This window comes from Lottia gigantea (genome assembly GCF_000327385.1).
Source record: "Lottia gigantea unplaced genomic scaffold LOTGIsca_2105, whole genome shotgun sequence".
Lineage (NCBI taxonomy): Eukaryota > Metazoa > Mollusca > Gastropoda > Lottiidae > Lottia > Lottia gigantea.
The window spans coordinates 1-3,758 of NW_008708462.1; the positions used below are offsets into that span (position 1 = coordinate 1).

Genomic DNA, 3,758 nt, shown 5'->3' on the forward strand with positions numbered 1-3,758 from the left:
CTGTATTTTGATTTCGGATGCTCCGCCTCACGGACTAAGCAATCGATCCGGTGATTCATTCCCAAACGGATGCCCAGACAATATTGATCCGGTGGAAGTTGTGAGATCTATGGCTCAAAAGGGTATAACTTTATATACCGTTGGTTGTGAACCTAGTATTACCCCCTACAAAGAATTTTTCACTGCTATTGCGTATATCACTGGCGGTCAGTATGTTCCCTTGACTGGTGCGAAATCTTTGACTCAAATTATTATTGGGGGAGCCCAAGAGGAAATGTCTCTTGAAAAATGGATGGAGGATGTGAATAAAGAAGTAACAGCCGAAATGGAAGCGAAAGGTGGTATTGACATAGATGAAGAAGCGGTAACTTCAAAAGTCCAAGCACTTTTCAAATCCAAGGGTGCTAGGTCAAAACAACTCCATCAAAATAAGACCCAGTTAGCAGCTCCGAGTAGCTTTGCGTACAAGATGTCAGGAATGAGCAAACTAAGCGACATAAATGCCATATATGACAAAGAAGCACCAGCCCCAGCTCCAGGGGCTTTCATGAAAAAGGCCAAGAAGAAGGGTCTCTTGAACAGTATGAGGTCCAGAAGCAAAGGAGGAGATTCCGAGGACGATGATGAAGTTTGTGCTCCACCCCTGCCCATGGCCTCCATGTCAACATTTGGTGATTGTGAAGACGTATATGAAGTTGAGGATGGCGAGATTCACATGGAACAAGCAAGAAGAATGGTTCAAAAATCGAAAATGAGGAACATGTCAAAATATAGTTAGTTGATTTCGGGGAAATTTTTTAACTTTAAAAGCATGAACTTATGGGGATAATTTTTGTAAATAGCTACAGTTTTCCAACTATTTATTTACTAACAATAAAACTCTCCAAGTGATCGTACGTGTGGAACGAATAAGTGACATGTAAGCTATGAAGAAGCAAATTGATAGGGCGAGGGGAGGTTATGTGTCACCTTCATAAAATCGACTTTGTCCTGCCTCCAATAACCAATAATGTTGTGAAGTGAATTTAGGTTTTTATATGGATGTCAATGGAGGGTGTATTCTAATCTGAGACTTTTGTACAGATATTTCAAAAAACGCACTGGCTATTTGCACCGTTTCTATGGCTGCAAACAACGGTAGGGATAAGATAAGACCCGCGCTAATTTTTTTTTTTTAAAGCGTGAAGCCATTTTGATTATCGAGAATGATATTAAGAATGATATTAAGTAACTTTGTTAGTGTAAGGTAGGGATAGCCATATGTTTTTAATGCCCATGCGGTACGAATAGCCACGGCCTTAAGTAATGGTCCACCAGTTGCCACAAGAAATAGGCTTACTGTGAGATCTTGGGCTTTAAGAAATTTTAGGTTGTAACATTGCGATTAAGTAATGTAACGAAAGGACAGGCACAGGCATGTAGGCAAATCCTCTAGAGAGAGAGAATGGTTGTACAGTTAGTTTGAAGAATGATATAGAATATTTGAAATGAAAAACTATAATCTGATATTAGGGTTGGCTTGTGAATTTATTTCTGAAACGTTGTACTACGCTTATCATAAATATCAGTCTTGTCCAAAAACTAAATTTTATACTGCCCTACTTTTCTTTTGTTCAGAAGGGTTGAGAAATCTCTAAGCAATTTAAGTTCTTTTTGCTATACTTCTATTCATGCCACATAATTGCCGTACTTTCTATGTAATTGCCTCATAGAATACCTCGCATTCCAGTGTATATCATGTAGGGCATAATTTGATATCCGGTTTCAGAATTCAAGCCCATCCCTCAACACAACGCAACTAATTAAGGAAAATCAAAATTGGCATCAAGCTGCTTTTGTTCTTGCTTTATGCAAAATCTTCATATCCTGCGATTTATTCTACTGCCCAATCGCTTAAATATTTTTTATTTTTTTACAGGCCAGATATAAGCCTATATTGTAACTTCTTTTGAGACTTTTGTTATATTTTTGTTATTTGTTGTAATAAAATAATTAAAATTTCGTATTTTATTTATTATCAAATAGTGCCACTTTGCACCCCTGGTCGAGGGTTGGGTAACAGACTTCACCAGAATTGAGAGCCAAATTAGGCATTAGGCAGTTAGTGAGCAAGCGTATAGAGCATAGAGGCCTCTTTGCGTCATTTTTTTTATCACGCATCTAACTCACGGAGCCACCTCTGTCTTGCCTATTTACTCGTGTTCAATGGGGGACGATGATTTTACTGGAAGCAGTGTCCACAGAAATAAAGCTGGCCTGGATTTGTCTCTCCCCACTCTTTCAAATCTATTATTTTACATAAGTAAAGAAAATCCCACTTGACATTTCTCTGGATCGGCCGCTTATGTTTTATGAAAAACGTTATTGGGTGTTTTTCCATTGGGGATAGCTAAGAAGTCATTTTGGAAGCAAACTAAACATATTTTCTCTCCATTAAGAAGCCTTGAAAAAATTTCGGATCATTGGTTAGATTTATTAAAAGTGATCTTAGTTGTCTTGTAATGGTTCGAGTTGTCTTACGTCTGAATCTGCGACTGAACGATCGAGATTTAAACAATAGTTAGCTCCCTTTACTCCATGCTTTCAGAAAAACGTAAACAAATTTTCTTTTTTATGAAATCAATTCGTTATTTTACACCTATTGCCCTAAAATCTTATTCAAGTATTTTATTTTTAAATCAGTGTCATTGTCAATGTAATCAGGATACATCCTAACGACCATTGTGCCTACCTGCTGTCCTTTTGGATACGACATAGCAGATTGTACATCGACATGATCAGTATAAAAAATAATAATAATAATAATAGAGAGATCTGGCCCCTCATGACCAAGGATCCTAATTAATTCATATTGTCATATTGTATTAATATGGAATGCCCTTGTTGTGTCTTCTATTAATTGTCTGCTTACCTTCATGTTGGTAGATATGTTCTTTTGAGGAGTATGGGTGTGGAATTGAGTAACGCAAAAAGCTTAGCGTAAAAGACATTAGAGTATAGCTTGAATGAAAGTGTCTAGAGAGTTGACACAGAGTTGAAAATAAGAGGCATGTCTTAAAAGGGCTTTGAGGTCTAGGTTTTGGGAGATTTTTGGATCCTTAAAGGAACAGGTGTGGCATCTGTCCCTTTAATATATGATATGGGTCATGAGACAGGGACAGGACTCTTTCTTGGTCATAATAATTTTACCACTGAAATTAATCCCTCGATTTTTTGTTATAGTTAAAAATGACAGACTATGTTCTTGGTCAAGTGGCGGCTGGTTTAACGAAGTCCAAATCAAAAGTGAAAGAAAATAAGAAGTTAGCTGCTCTTTTCACTGTGAAAGCTAAACCTCCAGAACCACAGAAAGAAAATGTCAAGAAACCTGACGTCAATATAAATGAAAAAGAAAAGGTAGTATAACTGTTCAGTCTTAAGAAATATCACCTTCACAGTGTAAGCTTACTTATAAATTGATTGCAATAGTCACCGTTCTTGTATCATGGAAGTTTGTAAATGACCGATTTGATTGGATTGTATGCTAGTGAAGTACAGTGTCCTTTCTATAAGTAAATAGGTAGGGGTGGGGCAGGTAAGGGCTAAAGAAGTGTAGAGGGTGGCTCTGAGGCTTTTCTTTCCCTATGTAAAGTGATACAAAATTGAGAGGGGGTTAGGGGCAAAGCAAGGCTAATCTCACTTTTTCAATCTTTGCTTTCCGAAATAAGTTTTTTTCCAAATTTAAACTGTATGAACATGTATAGGGGATCCTCTAGAGT

At 37.3% G+C, this 3,758-nt stretch overlaps 2 protein-coding genes across 2 annotated transcripts in view; both read left to right on the forward strand.

Moving 5' to 3' along the window:
* Positions 1-109: 109 nt before the first annotated feature.
* Positions 110-2,001, forward strand: LOTGIDRAFT_239746 (hypothetical protein; the record flags this gene model as incomplete). The annotated part of the gene is made up of 1 exon (XM_009054288.1): positions 110-2,001. One exon carries the CDS (start codon positions 110-112, stop codon positions 776-778), a length of 669 nt encoding a protein of 222 aa, XP_009052536.1. The 3' UTR covers positions 779-2,001.
* A 1,227-nt stretch (positions 2,002-3,228) lies between these two features.
* Positions 3,229-3,758, forward strand: part of LOTGIDRAFT_176537 (hypothetical protein) — a gene marked incomplete at both ends in the record, with an annotated part of 1,910 nt that continues 1,380 nt past the window's right edge. Inside the window, one exon of the mRNA XM_009054289.1 lies at positions 3,229-3,396. Within this exon, the coding sequence (XP_009052537.1) occupies positions 3,229-3,396 (168 nt within the window). The remainder of the gene's footprint in view (positions 3,397-3,758) is intronic.